Genomic DNA, 24189 nt, shown 5'->3' with positions numbered 1-24189 from the left:
TGGAGTGCAACGAACGCATATCGGACTGGTCGAATCGGATTGAATATGAACGTGTGAACGCTGAATTTGAACACAGACGCTTGATTCTTCTTTTTTTTTTGGAAAATGTGAATCTCTGAACACTGACATAAAAGTACTCTGGATTTCAAAACATTTATATATAACATATGTTTAAAATTTCAGTATATATGAATATTTTTCCAGTGCTTTGAATTCAGTGGCGTTTAAATTTCATTATTAAGAATGACTTCATTACTTAGTGAAGGTAAATAATTGCATAATTGCTATTTATCTTCACTCTAAAAGTACCGTTTTGATTCGTACTTGGTTTGACTAGAATTTTAAAATGAATGCAGCTCTTTAAAAAACAATAAAACGCAACAGATTTCAAGCAAGTCTCACCTGGAATATAAAAATATAAAAAAATGTGACTTTATCCATAACGATCAAGCATAACATTTAACTGTATATCTACTTTAGATTTCTTTGTAATAGTTTTCTGTATTGCTGATATAATTCATTGTTTTTGTTTTCATTTTAAATGCTAAAAAATTCATTAACCCTTTACTACAATTCATTTCTCTGTAATTTTTTGATATGCAATAACACAAACCTACTATTTTCCTATGTAACTGGAAATGCAATGTCACATGACCAGGAAGTGCTGTTTGTACTTCCTTTCTGCAATCATGGCATGGCATGGTAAAGGTTATCAATGGAGGGCTCTTAAAATGTAATACATTTTTCAACATTTAGGCAAAACTACTTAAGGATGAATTGAAACACTATCTGAGATAAGTTAACATTTATTTGTTGTCATTTAAACAACTTTATATATTATGAGAATTCTGTTAAATGGTAAAATGTAATTGTTGCCATATGGCAACAAGATGCAATAACGGAACTGCGGTATGTGCGTTCATGAATTGAAGGCTTACATACAGTAGCAAAAAAGACACTAGGCTTCTCTAATAGTATATTGTGTCATCTCAGACCTTGTTTTCTAAATTTTATGTTTTAAAACACGTTTGGATCAAATTTTTGAGTGAGTGAATCCGTCCACATCCTTTTTTACAGCTGCTAATTCATTTCTAGAAGATATAGTAACTTGCTAAGTGGCGAATAAAACCTTGAAAATGCAGGAATCATAAGGAATTGTGATCTCATACATTTTGTGTTATTTTTGCCTATATAATACGTTCCACCATTGCACATTGTTGCCATACGGCAACAATTTACCAAATCCTTCCATAAAAGTTAAACAAATGTCTAGAAATATTATTACTATGTCACGAGAGACACTAATCCCATCCAGACAAGGCAAGCGTTTATACTTGGTGTCAACGACGCGTATGCAAGATGGCCGCCACATGTGTCCTGCAGTCAAATCGCATACTTCTGTACTATTCTAGATGTTTATCGAGTACAAACACTAACGGTTTTTCTATTAGAGTTAGCACTCAGATTTTAAAAACCTCGCAAACCTCCCAAAAGCTCCGTTTTGACTACCAGTCTTTCAGATTTTCCAGATTAGTAAAATTCTTTTGAATGTACAGTGAGGGTTTTTGATTTCGAGACTCGGATCATGACGACAATCACGAAGACAGCAGAAAGCTCAAAAGACAGGAGCTCGTCGTCGTGTTTAACGTCACTGCGCATGGCAGAAACGTTGGGGCTTTTAGTGACGTGCTATTTAGAGTGCGCCGAATTGAATCCTATAAGACATACATAAGATACGCAACTGAGCAGCTTAGAATCCATTATTATTATTATTATTATTATTATTATTATTATTATTATTATTATTACTGGACTTACAATTAGTCCTAGACAGTGAAAATCTTGAGTCTTCAGGAATGTTGGATCTTGGTGTGGTGTGAAAATCTACTTTGGTGGAGATGGTTGTTTATTCAGCACAGATGTTCACAGCTCAGAGTCTTATAACACACACACACACACACACACACACACAGACTCCCAGCTACCTTGGCGGCAAATGAAAGGCTGCTGATAACGAATAATATTTTCCCTTTTTCCACCTGCCACTCAAGGACAGAAGCAAGGTCAAACTGGGGGTGAACAGGGTCACATCAGTCAACATGCATTTACACACAGGTGTCCAAAATCCTGTCAGCGCCAAACTCTTCCCTCATACTCCTGGACATGAGCTCTTGTGCTTTCCGGAGAAGAAAAAAAAAAAATTATCCCCCCCAAGAGTTTCAGAGAAATAGGGAGTGATGGTCAGAAAAGCAATAAGCTGAACCAAAATATCAAATAAAAAGCAAGCTTCATGCCAAGATGCCATCTGTGGGAGCTTCATCCCGACCTGGCAGCTTAATATAGCAGAGGAATGATAATGATATCCAATCGTGGAACGAAGGGCCTGCAGGTGGCTTAAAAGTACGGTATTTCCTATCTACACAAACCTCTGGATGGATTCCAAGACTGACGGGTTGGTTTTAGGAAAACATTTAAGATCACCCCCAAATCCCTTACTTATCCCATAACCGTATCAAACATAAAATCATTCTCCCGATTTTCTGCTGCTGTCCGGACTATTCGCCATTCTCAGTGCAACATCTGGTTTATTTATTTATCTATAAATACAAACAAACAAAAACAAAACACTATAGTCAGAGATCAACTGAATCATGCAACTACTATATTTTATATTTTGTTCAACATTAAATATTTTAGACATGAATGTTAGCTGTTGTTTATAAGATTTTCAAAATAGTTTTTTGGGTTTTTTTTTTTTTAAACTCATGGCATTCCTACACAAGGACAATCCATTTTCAGTACTTTTGACTATATTATAGTATAATTATTATAGTACAGTACATTATAGTACAAATAATACATATAGAAAAAGTCCAAATTCATTCAGCTAATTTGTATTTTATTCAAATTTAGAATGGAAGTTTTTGTTTGCTTGTTAGTTAGTTATTGTTGTTTTTTTTGTTTACATATGTACTACCTTGAACTTATGCACACGACATAAGTATCTGTAGATGTTCTTGGAAAATCTGATTTAGTATTGAACTTCCCGGTGTCCTGTTCCCACTCCGATGTTGCTTATTTTCCTACAACAGCAAAGTGTCTGTATTCCTCTTGTAACATCAATGGCAGCTAATAATAATAATAATAATTATTATTATTATAAATATTATTACAACACCTGACTGTTTGTCTTCTTTTCCATTCTTCAAACGGGTTTTGGATGATTTTGGTGCTTCATCTGGTTAAAGAACGCCTCAGCGATCTTCATTGTAACCACGAAACTTTATTTAAACCAGTTCAAAAGGTTCACAATAGATCCTTGTGTGCATTAGGAACACGAAGAGTCATATTTACATGAAAAAAAATAAAATAAAATCACTCTCCAATGATCGATTTCATTTCATAAAATTGAATTGAATTGAATTGAATCGATTTCTCTCACATCTCACCAAGATGTTTTGTGTGTGTGTGTGTGTGTGTGTGTGTGTGTGTGTGTACACACAACAAACTGGTCACATGCGAGACTGCTGGTTAATGATGACGAGCGGTGTGTGTGTGTGTGTGTGTGTGTCTGTCTCCACGTCAGCTGAGTTTTCCGGCCCTCACATGTACGCTATCGTGCAGTCCCTGTTCGATGATCTTGATGTCCTCCATGTCGTCCTTTATCACACTGATCAGGTGACTCAGACCCTCCTGCTGCTGCTTCAGATGCTGTGGATGAAAGACACATGGGGTTAAACCACACACACACACACACACACACACACACACACACACACACACACACACACACACACAAGATGGCTGCCTACAATATTTCTGTAGTAATTAATTTATTACAATTATTTTAATAATATTTATTACATTAATTCTATTAAATAAAGTCTCTCTCACCCATCTCTCTATCTTTCTGTCTCATTCACTCCCTCGCTTAGTCTTTCCTTCTCTTGTACACCCTCACTATCCCCCCCCCCCACCACTCAATGTGTTTCCTTCTCTCCCTCATTCACTGTTTTTCCTTCAGTCCCCCCCCCTACTCCCCACACACTGTGGTCTTTGTGAGGATGTTCCAGTAAAAAAAAAAAAAAAAAAAAAAAAAAAAAAAAAACGATTACTGTAGCTAATGAATGAAACCGAATATACGCATTTCCTACCTGCTTGATCTCTCGGAGCAGGTCCGTGTCTACGATGTACCGCTCCTCGGCTCGCACCGCACCGTAGTGGTTCTGCATCCGGATCTGAGACATCAGCTCATTCAGCCGTCCCTGCAGCAACCAAACCACAAAACAGGCTTCACGCAAACGCCACCAAACTAATCGCCAGCGTCTTCGACAAGCCGAGCTAAGCGTTCTCACCGTGTCCGCTCACACACACCTTAAACTGCGTTGGAGCGTTAAGCTCAGACTGAATGGTGTCCAGCTGCACCCTGAGGTGCTCTTCATCCACCTGGATGGCGTAACCGCTCTTGCTCTGAATTTCCTGTCTTATCAGCACCTACACACACACACACACAGTGTCTTTAGATTACACACATAAATGGACTTAAAAGACAGAAAGAAATGAAATACCATGGGTGTTGAATAATACTCATTTCTGATTGGCTGGCAGGTGTAGGCTTATTCCTTATATCCTGACTATTTCATTGGAATCATTTATAAAAGAAATAAGAAGTTATAGGCTCCAGTATCCACATACTACACCGTGTTGGGCTTCAGGACTAAAAAATTCAATAGAACAGCGAGTTTAAACGATTTATAATTCAGTTATCGGTATGTAAAACGTAAAGAAGGTGTGGTATAATCCGACCTGCCTGTTATTTTCTTACAACAGGACATTAGAAGCATTACGTCTTATATATTAAAATAAATCTGACATCAGACTGCGCAATGCTGCAATGTTTCTCGACTGCAGTTTAACCACACCTAGAAAATCTGCAGCATGACGTTAAAGGTAAAAGGTGAGGCGTCTACCTGCAGAACTCGGTGCGACAGGTCCATCAGCTTCCTCTTGTACTGAGCGATTTTAGCCACAGTGGTGGCCTGGTTCTTCTGAAGCTCACTGATGTCTGTGGCGATTATCTGCACACAAACGACAAGACATGGGTGATCAGGTGAATTTAAAATGTATTTATTTTTAACAGCTGCGAGTCATCATGACATTCAGTTTATTCCCAAGTCTTCCCCTTGTACATCATAAAGACTGTCCTGAGCTCGGCCCAGGCCCAGGAATCTTAATTCTCAAACACACTCTGTACTCTAGCTTCTCTCTTAGATCATCTTTATTGAAAGATTTATGGTAAAACCGTAACATTACACTAAATACACACTACCGGTCAAAAGTTTGTGGACGCTCGACTGACATGTTTCTCATGATGTTAAAAACCTTTTTATCTGAAGGTGTATGATTAAATGTTTGAAATCGGTGTCGTAGACAAAAATATAATCGTGCTGACATTAATTTCTTTCATTAGAAAACTAACATTTTATTTACAAAATAATCTTTTTTTTTTTTTTAAACTCCTTTAATACTGTTTAAAAAGCATCTCAGGGAAATTCCTCAAGAAAGCGGGTGGGAAAATGCCAAGAATACATTTCTGGAAATTCTCTGCAAAAAGTGCGTCTACTTTGAAGATGCTAAAATACTAAAATTATTTTGATTTATTTTGGATTTTTTTTATCACAACATAATTCCATTTGTGTTACTCCAGAGTTTTGATGACTTTATTATTATTCTAAAATTTGGAGAAAAAATGAAACGAGTGTTTAAACTTCTGACCGGTAGTGTGTACAACAATACGGGCTTCACGGATCCGTACATTAATCAGTGTGTGCATTGATGTGTTGGACAGCGTGACTCACGTCTACTCTGGTCTGGTGCTGTTTAGTCATCTGTTCTTGAATCTTCAACCTGTGCAGCAACTCCTTAAAACCAACCATGGGCACCGGAATCAGCCTGGGGAAACGGACCAATTAGAGACAGCACCAATCCAATACCAAGGATTGGAATATGTATAAAAAATAAAACTAAACAAAAAATTTTTTTTTACAGGGGGAAAACTTTTTTAAAACTAATCCTAATAATTTGGAAAAATTTTTGTTTACATATAACAAGACATGATGTATTGGTTATATTTATACATTATAATATTTGCAGTGATTTCTGTGTAAAAGCTACAGCTTTGTGCAAATCCTGTGCAAGAATTTTTTGTGCAAGAAAGTGTTTCAGTTAAAAATAATAATTTCAAAGCTTAGTATTTTTTGAAAGGAGAGAAATTATATATTTATATATATATATATATATATATATATATATGTGTGTGTGTGTGTGTGTGTGTGTGTTCTCGATATTAACTGATACTAATTTTAGGTTCCAGTATCGGTGACATCTCTAGTATGAATTACTTATTAAAAAGGCTCATAAACATCATCATCATCATCCTCGGTAATAAATGAGTAATAAATTTGTAATTATAAAAATGTGTCTCTGTGTGTATCGCAATATGAGAAATGACATGACCCTGAAGATCAAAAAGAATATAATATAAAATATAAAAGAAAAGAAACCTACTTCTCAGGGTCAGGATTGTCCACTTTAGCCTGCTCCCATATGATCGGATCGACTCCTGGAGGAAATGGGGGAAATAAAACAAATCCAGAAATATTAAACAACATGAGATGTTACAGTATTAAATTTAAACGAATAAAAACATTACGTTAAACTCATCGTTTACGAGTTGAGGACATGAGCACGAACACACTACATTTTATCATTAACGTAAATTCTAATTATGCAAATAAATGACAATTATTTCAATTTCATTGTTTTTAAAAAGCCATCTGTGTAATACATAAATGTTTTGTGATTTGCGTCTTGCCGTCATATACGGATGTCGGAGGAAGTGGCGCATGCACCTGCGGGAGGATTCTGCAGCAGCTGTTTGAGCTGCGCGTGAGAAAGCGCTGTCCGAGTGACGCTCATCATCACACCGAGCTGCTGCAGCTGGTTCTTAACGTTGGCCTGCTCCATGTAGTTAAACAGTGTGGAGGCTGGGACTCGCTTTGACGTGCCATTGGGCGAGCGCTCCACCACGTAGATCATAACCTCTGTTCTGTGGAACGACAGCATGACCGTTAAACATTCTGCTTATTGTTCTTCTTATTAAAATATGTACGTTATACACACACGTCATCGTAGTTATCCTCGTGACTTGGCGTATTCTTTTATATCATACTGTAAGAAGTTTAAAAAAAAAATAATAAAAAAAACACCCCACACACACTTCTTGTGGGGGGATAGGGAGATAATCAATGACAGGGGGGGGTGGGATGAAGCAGAGTATCTGTTGCCATGAAGTGTTTTATTCCTCTTAAACCAAACCAATATGCCAATAAAACAATTATTTATTTATTTATTTATTTATTAAGGAAGGACACTATATCTTTTTATCCTGTTATAGATACATTTAATGTCAGCGAGGATCATTCCTGTCGTCACTTACATTATAGGAGCTATAAACGCTTGTTCCCTCACTGGCCGCACTCCCCCCCCCCTCCCCCCTCTCTCTCGTGAAGTTGATACGAGGAAATTTTTAAAAATACAAATAAATAACACAGCTTGTGGACGCCTCTGTCCTGAAGATGTCGGACAACTTTATGTAGCTTTACCTCTGACTGCTACAAAGTACCGACACTGGAGACTCCTTCCATGAATGTTACATTAATGTCTCTTTACAGAAAACGACACCATAATCAACAATTAAAAATGCTTTTAATCTGTTTATTATTAACCTGGAACGTTCACCGTACGAGTTCCTGTGAATGAGCTATTGTATAATTATTATAATTTTTATTAATAATAATAATAATGAATGTTAAATAAAATTTGTTTCAGTTATGCTGTGTGAAAAGCAGGTGAAGTTGAGAGAGGTAGACACTGACTGGTCATCGGGCAGAGCTTTAACTCCCTCCACGTTCACGGCGAGCGTCGGGTTTCCACCCAGAATTTTGTGTAGAGATTCGACCAGCTGCTGCTGCTGACTGCGGACGTCCACCTCCTTCTTATTAAGAGCCAGAGCCAACAGACCGTCCTCGTCCTTACTGCTGGGGATGCAGCTGAAGCCCACTGCCTGAAACACACACACACACGAGGAGTAAAAGAGAACAGAAGCGAGAGAAACAGAAAACCTTTCGCAAGGTGCTGGGTGTTATTACATCATAAAACAAAGAAGCAGACAATCAGATCTTGATATGCAAATGAGGGACACAAAACAATGCCTTAAACAGGGTCTCAAATGTTTGTATTCATAGAATCATGAGAGGAAAACTCCAGTTTTAGTTGACACTAAATAGACTTTGAAATTACTTTTCGATACAATAAATAAATAAATAAATAAATAAATAAATAAATAAAACGGGTTGAAATGATGCCACACCCCTGCCCAAATTAATCCAGACCTACAAATTTCTTCAGGAAATGGCAAAATATTAATGAGGAGTATTAATATCTATAACGTGGCGGGTAAATATCTGCAACTTGGGCGATTTTATGCTATAAGCCGGAGCCGCACCTTGAATCGGCAGAAAGGGTTCTCCTGGGTGAAGTCCACGGGCGGGATGTTGTTGTTGAAGTAGCCCTTGCCTGTACCCCAGAAGGCCTGCAGCTGGTTCCATTTGGCCAGGATGGCGTCGCGCTCGTCGTTGAGCAGCGTGGGCGCGGAGAGAGCACTGGCCGTGTTGATGAGTTGATTAGACTGTGTCGGTGCTTGAGCTTGCTGGCCGAACAGACCTCCTACAGCACAAACACACACCAGTACACAAACAGAGCTTAGTGTGCGAAAAACATTCCCGTATATTATTCAAACCTTTTATCACAGGTTATTAGATAATATACAGTACACTACAGTAAGGTGCATTAGGTAAAAGATGTTTTTTTTTCACCAAGATTAGTTCTCTAACTAGGGTTAGATGGGGTCAACATTCGAATGTTCACGAAGCTCCGCCCCCAGGATCTACAGTGGATTGCAGAATCTCTAGAAAATGTTCATTATATCTTCAGGGTTTATTTGTACAAAGTAAGGAACTTTTTTTTTTTTTTTTTTTTTTTTTTTTTAAATTGACTATTGCACCTCAGATGCTGGCCAAAACATTTGGAATAAATCACTGTGTTGTGCTGTTACAGGAAACTAATATCTAATTTAAGACTAATTATCACCTTATCTTATCTCTCTTACTTTCTCGTGACTCTTACCTTGCTGCGGCTGCATGGTCTGAAGACTGAAGCCCCCGAAGCCGAGACCTCCGCCTCCCAACCCGGAGCCGAACCCTGCCCCGGTACCGGTCCCTGTTCCCAGACCAGACGAAAACCCAAAGCCTTTGTTCTGGGTATTTCCGAACAGACCACCAGCACCTAGTAACAAGACAACATAAGGACATGCGTACAACGCTGCAAAGTTTTAAATGCACGGTGCCATCTAGAGGTGGCTAAGCAGCAGTGCACGATGAATATTAGGGACAATGGAACAGTTCGAATCATCACCTGTGTTGGTGGGGTTGGAGAAGTTGAAGCTGGGGGCAGCGGAAGCCGAGGTGGTGGTTGTGCCGAAGCCTCCGAACGCGCCTGAACAAAACAAGGCCATCAGTGAACGTGACCGAACCATCAAAAAAAGCCCACGATGGAGATGAGAGCCGAGGTGGGACGGAAAAAAACAAACAAACAAACAGACGTTTTCTAAGATGCATTATGAACGCTGATGAGTGTTGACGAAGCAGAAAGCTCTGACACTACCATGTGCACACGATCTTTACTAGAGCTGGGCGATATGACGATATCGTATCAATATCGCGATACATTTTCACAGTTCACATTTCTGACAAAGCGCAGGGATCACATCATGTACCGAGATCGCTCTTTACAAACTCGGTAGGTATTAAAACTCAAACACTTAAAAGGTATTTACTGCTGTTATTATTATTATTATTTTTTTATCACTCCTTTTAAGTGCAATTTATTTTAACAGACATTAAATAAACATTACTTCTTTTCAGTGAAGTATATTTTTTATAAACACTGAATAATACGCATTTCAAATGCAATTATTGAATTTATTTTTTCTTCCATTTCAAGGCAAGTAATTTATTTTTGTAGACATTTATAAAAAAAAAAAAAAAATTTTTTTTAAATTGTCTGCAAGTTTATGATCAAACCTATACATCATGATATATATATATTATTTATATATTTTTATATATATATATATATATATATATATATATATATATATATATATATATATATATATATATATATATATAATTACACACACACACACACACACACACACACACATATACACACACACACACACACACATGTAATCGCAGAAATGTCTTCAAGTATCGTGATATGATTTTTTCGGTCATATCGCCCCACCCTTAATCCATATGAAGACCAGAAAAGCGTTCATTTAAAAAAGTAGTGCAATATCTACAAATCTAGTTCTATGAACGATACAAAGACACAGTTTTGGATTGGATGCATTTTTAATGAAAATAGTAACAAAAATAAATAAATAAATGAATAAAAAACTAATCAGCTATTTTATCTTCAACGACTAAACAGCTACAAAAATAAAAATTTGCTCACAGAAAACATATAGTGCAAGCAAGCAAACACACTGGTACACTTGCACACTGATGATGATGAGGAGGAGGAGAAAAATAACATTTATGGCTGTGTAAATGGAGTCTACCTGCACCGCTGAGGTTATTTCCAAAATTAAAAACGGTGGCGGTGGTGGGAGGAGCCCCGAAGCCCCCCACGTTAAAGTTAACTGCCGCTGGGTTAGAGTTTAATCCGAACCCCCCGAAACTAAAACCCCCAGCGGTGGTGTTCACAGTCCCCAAACCCCCAAATCCTGACCGCACGGAAAGCCATGAGGAGGAAGAGAGAGGAAAGAAAGAAAAAAAAAGAGAACAAAAGCCGTGTTAGTTAAGAGAGCTGAGAGCTGCTCGAATGTGGAACGCTAAAGACACATAAAAGAATGTCGAGAAGAGCTTGGTGTGTACGTGCGCGCATGTGCATGTTTGGCTAAATGCTAAAGGAATAAGAAATTTTTTAAAAGCATGACAGATCACATACATCACAGAAATAATACTACACAAGCTACAGAAATAATAAAGTACACAAATCAATTCATGTGATCTTTTACCTTTTAGGTTAAGTGCAATAAAATAATGTAATATAATATAATAGTTGATATGGTGAAGTTTTCAGCAAGGCGATGTTTATTTTAACATTGATGGAAAGAGTCTCCAGTGTCAGCACTTTATAAACAGTCAGCGGTAAAGCTGTAACTTTAAGATGTTTGATATCCACGAGAGCAGAGTATTTTTGTAAATCTTTTTAACTAAAAGATCAAAAGGTTTTACAATTGTTCACAGCCTTCTTTGCTCATATTTACCAAGGGTGCCAATATTAGTGGAGAGCACTGTACTTATCATCTTTCCTTCCTTCCTTAATTTCTCTCCTTCTTTCGCTCCTCATTTTCTTACGTTCCTTCCTTATCCATTATAACTTTCCTTCCTTCCTTATCATCCTACCATAACTTCTTTCTGCTTCCTCTGTAACATGACGAGCTACGTTTTTTTTATTACTCTTATTAACTTTAAAAATAAATAAATAAATAAATAAAAAATTTTAAAAAAAGAGAAGCTGGTGATGGAACAAACCGGTCATTTGACTCGATTCACTGTACTGGTTTCACGATTTCGATCCTCAGAATATTTTGAAAAAAAAAATTTGAATGAAGAAAAAAATAAAAATGTCAATCATAAACAGTGCAAAACAATGTAAAACTAATTACATCTAAAAAGTGATATGAACAGAGGTTTAATATTGTATTGTAATATTTAATATTGATTGGAAGGTCGTGAGTTTAAGTTCCAGGTAAGGGCGTGTGCCAGATGCTGTAAATGTAAAAATGTACTACAGGTACATTTATAAATTCTCCCAAAAAATGGATGAAATTAACAAAGTCAGGGGAAAATGATCGACTGAAACATAATGGACTCTGTAGCAGCGTTTGAGATGTCATTTTAACCAAAAATAGAGCTCCAAAGATGGTTAAAATGCCCGTTTTCTGCAGGCTCTTTCTGGTGCGCTGTAGATCTCAGTGGCTCGGGGCTGGTGTCGTATGAAAGCTCCCGAAGAGCTCCTTTTTAACCGTTATAACACATTTGTATAATCGTATAACCCATAACACGCGTCAGTCGTTGTGATCCAGAGCGATCAGTCAGTGTGCTCTTTACACATTTCAATTCTACTTTAACATTTCTGCATCGTCACAGCCATAGCGAGCAGGATCTTTACAACTCAGAAACTCACAATTATCGGTATTCTGATTATAACACGTTATAATTCTGATTTTCTTCTTGACGAATCCTCTCTGATCTTTGCATCTACGTTAAAATGTGAGATGGAGGAAATAAACAAACCTGTGTTTGTGGCGCCAAATCCGAACCCCGTGGACGGCGTCGTCGTGGTGGCCGCCCCAAAAGCCGGGGCAGACAGACCTGGAACAAGGACGACAATTATGAACTTCTGATGTTTGCTGTAATAAAGATTTAATTGTTTTCGATTCTGGAAAATCAATGGAAACAGACGAATAAACAAATAGGCAAATAAATAAATAAATAGAGAAGCAAGCATTGCTTGGGGAAACAGCAGCTTTATGAGAATGAGTGGAAGATGAGCGTTACCACGGAGCGGTTAATCGGACCTGTATGCATTGACAGATGAACTTACTACCAAATCCGGATGAGGCGGTAGTGGTGGTACCAGTACCAAAGCCAAAAGCTGTGGACGCTGTCGTTTTGGCACCGAATGAACCAAATGAAAACCCAGACGAGCCTTTATCGACAACAAACAAGACATCAGAGACAGACGTGAGGAGGATGAAGACGACGGTTCTCCAGAAAAGCATTTACCATGCTGATCTCTCTCTCTGACACACACACACACACACTTCCTTCTTCATATTGTCTTTCCTTCATTATCTTACTGTCTGTCCTTCCTTACACTTTCTGCGTCCCAATTCACCTACTATCCGTCCTAAACAGTATCCGAGATTAGAATGAGCATGTAGTGTGTTGAAATGAGAATCCCAAACGTACCCGAATGCTCTACAGTTTCCGGTGGATTTTCCACACATGGATCCGCGTACACTTTATTGGCTAATGTTACCCACAAGTCCTTGTGCGAGGGAGGAGGAGGGGTTTTGTGATGCAATAAGATAAGATGCATCTTAGAGAAGTGTAAATAAAATGTGAAAATATAAATCAAGGGAATGGTAAATTAAACGATATAGCATAAATAATTTTTTAAGGAATAACGAATGAAGAAAAGCTTAAATGCAACGAGAAGTGTGCGTAACTAGGCAACAACGTTCTTTCCGTTACATGAGCTTTTTCTTCAAACAAACAAACAAACAACAAACAAAACACACACACACAGTATATTTAGTGCCTAGTATAAGTAGGCGAATTGAGACGCATCAAATATCTTTACTTCTACTGAAGTCTGTTCTGTTTTATTCTACTTTTCTAAGTGTCTTCGGAACATCTTCCTTCTTCATGGATAAAACGCTTTGATATGCAAATGAACAATGAATATGCAAATCAGCATCTGTCGTCATCTTTCGAATTCTAGCGACTTTCTGAGCACGGGTTAGCTAGATAAAACATACATAACTGATCAAACTTATGCCACCGCACAACAACACTTCGGGTTGTTTAGTAGTAACGTTTAACAGTTAGCTTAGCTGACGTCACATTGGCCATGCTAATGATGTCAGCTAGCTTACAACACGCGGCCTACAGCTATTATGCTATACCAAATTTTCCCCTCTAAAAACCGCCATGCAAATAATTTATTTTAGTTTGCGATGCTACTTTTAATTTCGTCTTTATATAATGTAAATATAAGCACTTACTCGCGGTGTTCGTGGTCCCGCCGCCGAAGTTGAACGACATGTTTTCTTCTTCTCCGTCTTATTTATGTGTCCGGGTGGAAACTAACCCCGGAAAACAAATGTTCCGTCTTTCCACGCTAATGTTTATTTACAAATAATAATAATAATAATTCTCGTTTGTATTTCAACAGGAAAAATGCATTATGATCTATTATTGCGTTACATTGAATTATTTAATCATAAATAATAAACGAATCCTATTATATAAAACAGTTTTATTGCAGCAGCAGTAACTCCAATGGAACTTTGAAGCACAAATATATATATATATATATATATATATACATACACACACACACACACACACACACACACACACAATATATTCATGGATTTCAAATCTCCAACGTCAAACAGACCACATGAAAGTGATACATGTATCTAGGTAGGGTGTTGCCAAATGCATAATCGTTTTCGCTATACCAACGGTTCTGAGTGTGGGGTCCAAAGGCCCTCAAGGAAGCCTAAACTATAATTTTACTCAATTTAGCTCTTGTGGGGGAAATCAAAACCCTGTCATTATTAAAGTTATTCTCTGTATTATTAAGTCATTATAATTATTAACCTGCCTGACTAGTCACTTTAATATGAACGGGTTTAGTCGCCTCTAAATAACAAAAACTTGACTTAATGTGTTCTGTAGGTGGAAAACTCTGCATTAAAACCTCTAGTTGCTAATAAATATGACACATTATTATTATTGTACACATTTAAGTAAAGTTCTAAGATTTCCATAGAATATATTTTACAGTTAAAGGGGTCCATGGCTACAAGAAGTTTGAGAACCACTGATTTATACTCTATACCGCTGAAAACTCATCTTACAGGCAGTCAGTGTTGGCTCTGTATTTGGCTCAATTAATATTCATAGCCTTAACCACTATAAAAATGCAAAAAATAAAATAAAATAAATAAAAATAAAAATTGGGGCAGAGCAAACCAAACTGGAATGATTTTCAATCATTTTCACTCAAAAAGATTTCAAGTTCTCCTAAAAGCATACTAGTACATAAAAAAAGACAAAGTACTATGCATCATTAGGTAACCTCTATCCTACAGATTATTATTATTTTTTAAAACATCACTAATTTCTTAGTATTTCCCTAAAACAAACAAAAAAAAAAAATCAATCAGACAAGACCAGATGTTCATACTAACAGTTTAATGTTGTAACAAATGCAACAAATAAATGGACAATTAACACAGCAGTATGTATTTAGAGACATAAAGGTGATGGTTCTTATGGAATAACTTTTAGCTTTTCGGGCACGTCCTAAAAGTAATTCGCGGCCTCTTCCCCTAAAGCCTATGTTTTAGGGCTGAAAATAATAATAAAAAGGTTCATCTAGATGATGAGGGAAAAGATGAGACGGTGTGAGCTCTTCATCGGATGCCTTTGCGTTTCAGCAGCGTCCTCTTCTTCAGATCAGACAGAGTCTTCTTCTTCTTCTTGCTCGGTTGTGGCGCCGGAGCCTCGAGCTCCACCGTCACCAGTTTCTCCTCTGCCGGCGTGACGAACACGTCGTCCGTCACATCCTTCGTCTGCACTTCCTTGGTCTCACTCCTTTTCTCCAGACGGATCTGCTTCACCATCTGCCTCTCTTTCTGTTTAGCGGACATGCTGAGCCGCACTAAGCGCCGATACTGTGCGAGGAAAAACAAGAAGAAACGGGGGGAAAAACCACAAAACAATACTATTGTAAAAATCTATACTATTATAGTCTCCTCCAGAAATATTGGCACCCTTCATGAAATTGAGGCACAACAGTCGTTTATTTTATATATGTCTATTTGATATAATATCCACTGTCTGATTCGTGCAGGTCGACAACAATCTTTCATTTGTGTTAAAAGTTCATTGGGTTTTCTTCATGGGAATGGACGAGAAAAGGATTCAACACGTTTAAAGCCATAATGTTTACACTTAAAGTAAGCAATACAGGTCACTTTTCCCTCATATTGCTCTCAGTTTTTAAAACAAAAATATATCGATCTACTTACATTGATGTAAACAAAATGATGGGTGCCTAATTGTGGCACATATTTCTGAGAGAAAATCCTGTCATTTAAACAACTTGAATTGGCGCCTAATGTTTATATAATTTCATACAATCCTTTTCTTTAAATGAAGGGTGCCAATAAATCTGCATCGTAATATGCTGCTTGAACAATAATATAGGGCAAAACAAAAAAAGGGGGGGGGGAACCCCAGAAACAAGACAGTTGTGCGTGTGTAAAATTTCATTATGCAGTAAAATAATACCTAATAATAATAATAATATTATGAATGAGAGTCAAATGAACCGCAAGATAAATTAGAGAAACAGTAGATTAAATATGTAGTTACAAAAGTAAAAATTTACTCCCTCACAGCAACAACAACAACAACAACAATAATAATAAGTAATCGAAGGGAAGGCACTGATCTTCCACACACAAAGACTCTACAACACTGATGCCTATTATTTTTAATAAACATAAAATCGAGAGGTCCCTTTCCTGTAAAGTTCTGCTTTAGCTGTTGATAGCGGCACATGAATGAAGAGCTGCAGAGACGCAGAGCTGCTTACCGCGTTGGGTGACTGGAAGTGAGGGTTTTCGTAAAGCGTCGGTCCGCCGAAGCTGCCGTGGAAAATTTTTATCAAATTGAGGACAAAGCGAGGTCCGATTTCTACAAGAGATGCGTCCTCTTCGATAATCTGCGAGAGGTGTAAAAATCAAAACACACAGAAAGAAGAAAAATGTTTAAGAATCAAAACAGAAACGAGTAGAGGGCGACTGCTGGAACTATGGGTTATCGGCAAAAATCCCGGTTGTGTCCTGCAAGAGCGGCTGAGAAGGATCCGCTGTCGTTGTATGGAACGAGAGCGGCCTCTAGAGGCGAAATAAAAACTAATCGCAGTCCGATTTTGTCTTGTTATTTGAAATGGTTTTTGATTCATTTTGGTTCGGTTTGGATGTATATCTTATTTACTTTAATATTTATGAACAGTTAATATATATCTCAAAATTTATCAATTATAAAAACTAATTAGTCAGCTGATTAATCGGTTATTGGCAGGTACTGCCCAACTAAGTTATCGGTAATATCCACCTCTAGAAACAAGTGCCTTTCAATCAGAGAGAGAGAGAGAGAGAGAGAGAGAGAGACAGACACACACACACAGCAAACTAACTAGTCAGAAGGTTGAGTCTACTGTAGATTAGATGCATTATGATCAGTAATGCAGATGAAACAGGAGGAGCTTTGGAGTAGGTCTAGGCGACATGACACACACACACCGTATATATAAAATACTGTATCACGATTCTCAAAAACATTTCTGCGATACGTAGCACGTGTCACAATGTACACGTTTGTATACTTTAATGTCTACAAAAAGAAGTGTATTTTTAATTTTTGTACTTTTAGCATTTAACTTTAAGCATTTACACGAACTAGCATTTCCATTCACAACAAACAAACAAGACCGAAAAGGAGCCAAAAAGTAACATTTTACAAGCTTACGTTTGTAACAATATTTAAAAAAATACATCACTTTTTTATACATCAATATCAACATTATATCGTCATATCGCCCAGCAATACTTATTTTTAGATTTAAAAAATTGTTGTATAATGACTTCCTATTACTGACTTACAGATAAATATTTGCCACCATGTTCTACAGCGACACTAACGGCACAAAAACTAAATCCTCTCCAAAGCATTGTTTTAGCCGCAATACGAATATCACGGAAAGTAATAAGTGAATAAATAAAAAAAAATCTTTGATACAATTTACACTCGTATATAAAGCACGTCGAGCTCCGACACGGCGACGTTACTGTTCACCTGATAATTTCTGAACCATATTCTGTTGTCGGCGATGGTGAAGGTGAACACGTGGTCCACAAACGGCTGGCTCCTGGGATGATACTGTGGCGTCGAGAAGGTCTGCCGGAGAGGAGAAGACGTGTTAATGATCACGTCACGAGAGTTGCGCTAAAGCACAGGAAGTGCAGACGTACCTGAATGAACAGCTCCTTCAGTAGGGCGTAGTGAGGCTCCGTATCGAATTTCTGTCGAGTCAAACAGACGTCGTCAGCAGAAAGATCACGAGCGGACGAACAAGAACTAAAAGAATTGAAAGTTCTTTCTTACGGGATCGAACGAGAGCAGCGGTCTGGATCCTTTCAGGCAATTCCCGGTCATTTTCAGCTCAGCGAGTGTGTGCACTGAAAAGAAAGAAACAGTCGTAATGAGCAAAAAAAAACAAAAAAAAAAAACAACCCAGCTGTTCACAAGCACAGAAAAACATATAGAAGTCCTCTACTGCTTTAATTTATTTTCCTACGATGGCAAATAAGACTTTCTGGCTCATACGCACATACATACATACGCACATACATACATACGCACATACATACATACGCACATACATTATATATATATATATATATATATATATATATATATATATATATACACACACACACACACACACAAACACATATATATGTATTTGGTCTTGCCCAAAGAGGAAAGCGCTAACCACCCTCTTCCGCATACACTTGAATGTTTTCCTGTTGCACCACTTTGGGAGTTGCAGCTAATATAATTACAAAATAGTTCGGCTCCGGCTTGTGTGTAAACGTTGAGATAAAATAAAATAAAATCATTCGTAAAGCTTTGACCCCCAACAGTGTAAACTCACGGTTCTGAACCAGGAACTTGGCTGAAGGTCCATGAGGAACGTTTGAGATCCTGTAAAGGAGATTTTAAAGAAAGAACAGTTTCATGAATCACACAAAAATGGTACTTTATTATTATTTATATGCAGATGACAGAGACCATCTTCCCAGAATCAGAAAGAGACCTCTGAAGGTTAAAAAAAAGGGCTTTTTCTACATCATCACCATTCGCAAACACACACCAGGCCTACCAAATATTCTGAACAAAGCTGGTCGCATATTGATCAGAGGACACTACAGAGAACTGAAATCGTTTAGTATCGTAGGAGATTCTGTGGCATCGTCAAATATCTAATCGGTGCATTCAGAATCAAATCAGTATCACATGGTATGGAAGCCTGAGGTTTACGCCCCTAGTGATTACCTCATGTGAGCTGCCACGTTTTCAGTCTCGTCGTTTAGGTTTCCCGGCATCCAAACCATCGAACTGGAAGCTTTTACTCGCCCGATGAGCTAGCTAATGAAGTTTTTACAACCCTGGTTTCATAACTCTATGTTATTGTATTTATTTATTTTTTTGGAAAGGAAGAAACTTCACGTTATTGTTTCCGGTTAGTTCCAGGCTTCCAAGCGCTCTAAAAGGCAAGTTTGTGTGGAAATTTATCTAAACCTGATGTTTGACTTGAAATAAAATGTTATCCCATTAAGAATCATCGGAACTTAACTTAAAGACACACACACACATTTTCTTTGTGATCTACAGGAGCTTTACGAATCACCGCAACACCCGGAGTCTTTATCACGAATCCAGAACTCTCCACTCACCACATGTAGAGGTCCTTTTTCTTCTTCGCTTCAAAGAATATGCACTTGTTGCAGTTTTTGATTTCACACACCTGGAGCACAGAGATAAAATACAGATATGATAAAAGCAGTTGGAAACTATAAACGACATGCAGAGAAGTGTACTAGAGAAGGTAGAGGAGCGATTTTTACCTCGTTCACCACAAACAGTTTGTCTTTTCTGTCCATTTTGTTGTCTGGAGGAGAAAAACATGAAAGACGTATGCTTTTCACTAGAGTGCATTTTGATTACACTGCTATTGTGGGGGGAAAAATAATCACACAAATGAAGCTTTCACAGGATGGCACTGAGGACAAACAATGATTTGTGGCTGTCAGAAAACACACACACACAATTAAACTAGGGATGCACCGAATGTTCGGCAACCGAGATTATTCGGCCGAAAATAGCAAAAAAAAACAACAAAAAAAACAAAACACTTTCGGTGTTCGGCCGAATAAATTTGACTGAGCAACGACGTGTTTGATGACGCGCCAAATAGCCTAGCAACCAGAGTGAGACGTGCGAATTTCACGAGGGGGCATGCACGAGCTACGTGCACGAGCGCATGCTCTTCAGATGTTGACAACCGTGACATTGTTTACTGTGGACAGGTGCGTTTGTTTTGTTTCTGTTCCGGAGTATTCTGTCACGTCGCGAGACGTAAGGGAGTAAAGTACAGAAGCAGGTAAAGACGTATTTATTTAAGGGCAGGCAGACAAATCCTATATCTACTTTAATACTCCGCGAGGTGTACAGGGACGCGAGCGGTATATATCCCAATTATAATCAGCCGTATAGAACCCAATAGAACCATTTTCTGCACTCTTGTCAATGCACTTTTTAGTTGTCGGCTACAGAGTGTTCCATTCTTTCAGCAGTCAGTTATAGGCCTAACATCGGCTATTCAAGGGGGCTCAAAGATGACCACATCAAAATATTTTTATTTTACTCATTTATTTATTTAAAGTTATATTGTGCCTTGTTGGTAGCCTATGCCTGCTGGAATGAAAAAAAAATGTTCAGTGTTAAATATTTTGAAATTGTAGTTTTTGTAATTGATTTTTTTCTTTGAAAAACAAGACAAAATAGTAAAAAGCACATTTTGACTATTTAATTTATGCAATGGTGAAAAAAATGATAAAATAAATGGAAAAAATGTGCTCTGTATTCGGCTTTTGGCCAAGTTTTTCATTATATTCGGTTTCGGCCAAGAATTTTCATTTCAGTGCATCCCTAAATTAAACATTTATAAACTATTAATCATTTTAGTGCTCATGCTCCCAAACTGTGGAACTTGCTCCAAAAAGATGTGCAGCAACTTACTGCAGCGTTTTTATAGTTTTATATTTGTTCTTATCATTAGATGAGCATTTTCCCCACAAATCTACAATTGCCTCTTTACCCAATTCCTTATCACTATTTTATCTTATTCATTTCACAGGGAATTTATTACTTTTAGACCTATTTATTGATCATTTTACATTACTTTTAAATTTTCTATACTTTCTGCTTTCTTTGCACTTCGACCTTCATTTTAATGTACAAGAAATGCTACATGAATAGAAATTATTATTATTATTTTTGAGTCAAATGAAAACCCTTTTGTGATGAAATATAAAATAAAAATGTCATTTTATTTCCTAGCCACCTGTTTGTTTGTTTATTAAATTTATTTACTTGTTTATTGTTCTTTTAATGCCATGTCAGCATCAATGGCTATTTTCACAGCAAGATCAAGGTAAGTAAAACAGAACAGAATTCGGAAAAGAATTTCAGTACTATCTGACTCTTTTTTAAAAAAAAAAAAAAAAATTCAACAGCAAAAACTAGAGAAGATGCTTCAATTTAATATTTGATTGAAAAATAAATCAAATTTTCCCGGTGAGACATTTTTGGAGGACTTCCTGTAAATATTTTCTGCTTTCTAGACGCTTGTTAAGCACTGGAATACTTGCCTTAAGCGAAATGTAGATTACGAAGAAACATAAATGGTACAAGATTGTGTCACCTATTTGCAATGAACAACGCAAACTTTATTTAAAAAAAAAAAAGTTTTCGATATGACTCCCCCTATTATTATTAATAATAATTTAAAAAGTTCTCTTTTGTATGTAACCTAATAAAGAGGCTGTGTTAGATGTTAGATGTTGATAGTCACCTGCTTTCGAGTGAGGCATCATGGTCTTGAGATCCTGCATCAGATGCCGTGTCCTGAAGTTGATGCCCCGAGAAGAGAAAACTAAAACCCGTTCCTTGTTTTTCCACTTGCCCTGAGGGGAAAAGAACACAAAATGGTTTAGTTGATGCTTGTACTTGTTTTTCTTTCCAGTTTTTTTGTTTCAATCAATTATAGTTTGTAATTGCTATAAAAACATAAATGCTTCATTTTTGTCAAGACCAAACTTGACATATCAAAAATATAGTCACATTACATTACGATATCAGTACTGACCAGCCATAGCTATAGATATTATAACAGAATAATCACCTAAATCTTTTTTTTTTTTTAATCAGTTTATTGTTAAACTAGACTACCATACCATAGAAATTTCAACCCATAACTGAAACCTAAATCATTCATGTATGGTATTTTATGTTTTGTTTAATCAGTGTGACTGTATTAATCTGTTATAATACTCCTCACTGGGCAGTAAACATGGCAAACATGTACAGTTTATTTTAAATACCAAAAGCAGGAAAGTTTACAGTACAAACAGGTATACTACAAAATGGAAGGGAAGTGTTTATAAATAAGTACATAAATCTGCATCTAGGGTATCACATACAGCCGGAGAAGGATTTTATGTTCAGAGATGATGAAGAAAACGTACTGTTTCTCTGGAAACGTCATTTTATTTTGAGTATATCTGCTATTATTAATGAAGTACACTACAGACTGTATTGTAGTGTATTGTAGTGTAGTGTAGTGTAGTGTAGTGTAGTGTAGTGTAGTTATGTTTTTGCTGCTCAGATCCAGACCGCAGCTGATTGAAGTCAGAAAACAGATTTAGCGTTAGATATTAAACTCTCACCAGAGAAACCGGAGGCGGAACCGTGATCTCTTTACTCGGCTCTTGTTTCGTCGTAACATTTTTCTCTTTTTCTCCATTTTCTACAAACTTTACTTTCTTTTTCGGTGTAGCTTGTGCTCCTCCACGTTTTCTCTTGGCCGCCGCCATCTTGACTAAACGCACCACGTGACCGTCCTCGCTTCCGGAAACAGGAAGGAGCGACACCAAAACAACCCGAAGAGCCGAAACGAAGCTCGAGCGCCGCACAGCTCACAGGATGAGCTTTACAAAAAAACAAAAACAAACTTTACACCATTTAAAATACGTTTAAAATGCGTTTTTTTCCCACACGGAACATGCCTGAAAATTAACTTTTTTATTTAGGCACCGAGGTACCATTTGTGTGCCACTGATAGCTTACTAGATTTACAAATCTGTATGTAAAGTAAACGTAAAAAAAAAACACTGTAAAGACAGGTAAAGTTTCCTTCACAATAACTGAAGTGTTTACAGTAAAGATACATAAGCTAAAATATGAATAAAATCTACAGCAAACATTTTAGAAAACAGCACTTTTGCCCATTCCAGCTCACTATAAATATAACCATTAATAACGTCAAAAATATTTAACATCTCATGCTTGAAACATTTTCCCCCCAACAAATCATCCTTTACAGGTTACAAATAAAGTATATTTTTCATTGTTGCCCCTGTTACATGAACACTTTCACCCCTACAAAATATTTGGAATCTTCCAGAGTCACATCATTCTAATTTTCTCACGATCACGGGAAGAAGAAAAATATGTTCTCTCGTTGTTTGTTTCTTTCGTTTTAATTATATTGTGATACTGACTGAAGAGATCATTTTGAAAACACAAGTAGCCCTGCTCCCCAAATTATAGACATAAATTATTAAATAAAAATGTAAATTTTAAGTCAATTGTAAATTTAAATGCCATTAATGTCTTTACATTAACATTTATTCATTTAGCAGATGCTTTTATCCAAAGTGACTTACAAATGAGAGAATACAAGCAAAGTGATATCAAGCAGAGAACAATACAAGTAGTTCTACCATACCATGTCTTTAGGGCATTAGCAAGCTGACAGCTAACTATATTTTGTGTATTTGCTCATTCTGTGCTTTAAAAAAACCCCTCAGTTGCTGTCAACCATGCTTGTAAATTATCTAGCCTACTAGTTACAGGTCCAGAGATTTTAGCTCAGAAAGTTTCTTTCTTTCTTTCTTTCTTTCTTTCTTTTGTTGCAGATTTTCATAATTTTCTTTTCAATAGAGAGGGTCTCCAATCTGATTAGTGGACTGCCAAAATGGATTGGCTAAAAAAAGAAAGTTGAGGATGAGTAGAATTATTAGTAAGAGATAAACATACAGAGAAATATGAGCTTCAAAACAGAATATCGTCTATTCTGAGTCTGCAGTGTTAATCAAAAGTGGTAAACAAACTACAAAACAAAATATAACTTTAAATGCCCTTATTTGTAGCCATAAACTAATCAATAATGCTTAAGCACCATCCAGTCCTGTTAGTTGCTTACGTAGGTCTTCGTAAGCTAGGAACTTTACAAAACTGAAATTTTCACTGACTATCTCTGGTTAATTGTGATGGC

At 37.0% G+C, this 24189-nt stretch overlaps 2 protein-coding genes across 5 annotated transcripts; both read right to left on the bottom strand.

The window, feature by feature from the left end:
* Positions 1 to 1393: 1393 nt before the first annotated feature.
* nup54 (nucleoporin 54) lies at positions 1394 to 14068 on the bottom strand. Of its 4 annotated transcripts, XM_053648094.1 has the most exons (15): positions 13988 to 14039; positions 12802 to 12906; positions 12492 to 12569; positions 10748 to 10912; positions 9535 to 9615; positions 9247 to 9405; positions 8567 to 8787; positions 7938 to 8125; positions 6912 to 7108; positions 6568 to 6622; positions 5859 to 5952; positions 4971 to 5078; positions 4375 to 4494; positions 4155 to 4265; positions 1394 to 3711 (listed from the first exon to the last, which is right to left on the bottom strand). In XM_053648094.1, the coding sequence occupies exons 1-15, from the start codon at positions 14025 to 14027 to the stop codon at positions 3583 to 3585; spliced, it is 1851 nt and encodes a 616-aa protein (XP_053504069.1). In that variant the 5' UTR covers positions 14028 to 14039; the 3' UTR covers positions 1394 to 3582. The 4 variants fall into 4 exon arrangements, with proteins under 4 accessions (XP_053504069.1, XP_053504067.1, XP_053504066.1 ...); XM_053648092.1 differs by lacking the exon at positions 10748 to 10912 and having other exon boundaries at positions 1396 to 3711; XM_053648091.1 differs by lacking the exons at positions 10748 to 10912; positions 13988 to 14039 and having other exon boundaries at positions 1396 to 3711; positions 12802 to 13553.
* A 1105-nt stretch (positions 14069 to 15173) lies between these two features.
* bxdc2 (brix domain containing 2) lies at positions 15174 to 22756 on the bottom strand. The gene is made up of 10 exons (XM_053648098.1): positions 22580 to 22756; positions 21706 to 21817; positions 19697 to 19740; positions 19526 to 19596; positions 18724 to 18773; positions 18171 to 18244; positions 18038 to 18088; positions 17862 to 17963; positions 16597 to 16725; positions 15174 to 15670 (listed from the first exon to the last, which is right to left on the bottom strand). Exons 1-10 carry the CDS (start codon positions 22724 to 22726, stop codon positions 15410 to 15412), a joined length of 1041 nt encoding a protein of 346 aa, XP_053504073.1. The 5' UTR covers positions 22727 to 22756; the 3' UTR covers positions 15174 to 15409.
* Between the last annotated feature and the right edge of the window lie 1433 nt (positions 22757 to 24189).

The sequence above is a fragment of the Ictalurus furcatus genome, chromosome 18, assembly GCF_023375685.1.
Source record: "Ictalurus furcatus strain D&B chromosome 18, Billie_1.0, whole genome shotgun sequence".
Classification (NCBI taxonomy): domain Eukaryota; kingdom Metazoa; phylum Chordata; class Actinopteri; order Siluriformes; family Ictaluridae; genus Ictalurus; species Ictalurus furcatus.
Note: the sequence above shows the minus strand (reverse complement) of the source record. Positions and strands in the feature narration are given on the sequence as shown.